Source organism: Chrysochloris asiatica, unplaced genomic scaffold (genome assembly GCF_000296735.1).
Source record: "Chrysochloris asiatica unplaced genomic scaffold, ChrAsi1.0 scaffold00031, whole genome shotgun sequence".
In the NCBI taxonomy this organism is placed as follows: domain Eukaryota; kingdom Metazoa; phylum Chordata; class Mammalia; order Afrosoricida; family Chrysochloridae; genus Chrysochloris; species Chrysochloris asiatica.
Genome location: NW_006408549.1, coordinates 20,264,431 through 20,265,702, shown reverse-complemented (window position 1 = coordinate 20,265,702; position 1,272 = coordinate 20,264,431). Strand labels below are relative to the sequence as shown.

General features: G+C 38.1%; 1 protein-coding gene across 1 annotated transcript in view; it reads right to left on the bottom strand.

Moving 5' to 3' along the window:
• RMDN1 (regulator of microtubule dynamics 1) overlaps positions 1–1,272 on the bottom strand; it is a 39,377-nt gene that overhangs the window by 6,478 nt on the left and 31,627 nt on the right. Inside the window, exon 10 of the mRNA XM_006859262.1 lies at positions 77–210. Within this exon, the coding sequence (XP_006859324.1) occupies positions 77–210 (134 nt within the window). The remainder of the gene's footprint in view (positions 1–76; positions 211–1,272) is intronic.

Below are 1,272 nucleotides of genomic sequence, written 5' to 3'. Positions count from 1 at the left end.
TTTTTTTTTTTTTCAAATTTATTTAACAGTGCCTCAGTGGAAATCTATCTGCCTTACTGAACTGGAGATAATTTACCTGTTTATCTTCCTCCGTGTGTGCTGGATAATCCTTGGCTTTCATCAGCCAGAAAGCAGCAAGTTTCTTGTTCTGTAACTTCAAATAGGTCTTCCCTAATAGTAGCAAGTTTTTGCTATAGAAGTTTGGGTCCACTGTACACAAGAAAGAAAAACAAACTTATCAAAGATGAAATAATGTTGCTTTTATTTTTTTGCTCTAAATACAATAATAAATTTCATGCCAGTAAGTGATTAGGATACTGTAGTTTTTGTTCAGCTCTTCATCTCCCAAGCACATACCTGTAAAGTAATACTCGGCACTAACTGAGTCCCTATGATCTGAGACTACCTAACACACAACAGCAATAACAAAAATCACTTCGAGCCCCTCTCCCGCCTTTCTACTTTTCACAACAATTTTATTTCATAGGTGTTGCGCTGTGGGTTAATGTGCTGGACTGCAAGGTCAGTTTGAACCTCAAGGTCTGTATTTTCAAGCTCATCAGCCAGTCCTCAAAAACCCTATACATAATAGGGTCGTTATGGGTCAGAACTGACTCAACAGCACTTAACAACACCATCTCTATCTTAGCGATGATAAACAGAATTCTGACAGAATATAAGCTATGTAAACAGTGATTTTCATTCCTTTTGTTCCCTGGTATGTTCCAAGTACCTAGAATAGTACCTGGAACATAACACACACTTGACATATACTTGCTAGTACAGCCCTCTTATTTACTTACATTGGATCAACATCAGAATCAACTTCATGGCATGGGTGGGATAATTAGCTGTATAATCATGAAATAGGTCTCATATCGAACAACTTTGTACCATAGAATGGACCTTAACTTATAGCGACCCTGTAAGACACACTAGAACTGTTTCACAGGGTTTCCAAGCCAGACTGTAACATTTTAATCCCACAGAGCAGCTGGTGGATTTGAACTGATGACCTTCGCTGAGCAGCCAACTACTTTAACCAGGGCTCCAAGAAAGGTTTAATTATATAAAATAAAGAGCCATTCCCAAATTGTAGCTCTATATCAAGTAGCAACGTATTTCTTGCTCAAGTGATCTTCACTGGATAAAAAATTGGCCATATTGAATCTGATGACCACATGGTTTACTATGCCAGAAATTACAAACTGAAGAGGAATGGTGTTGCATTCAGGCATGAGGTACAATGCTGTCTGTGATAGGATAATATCC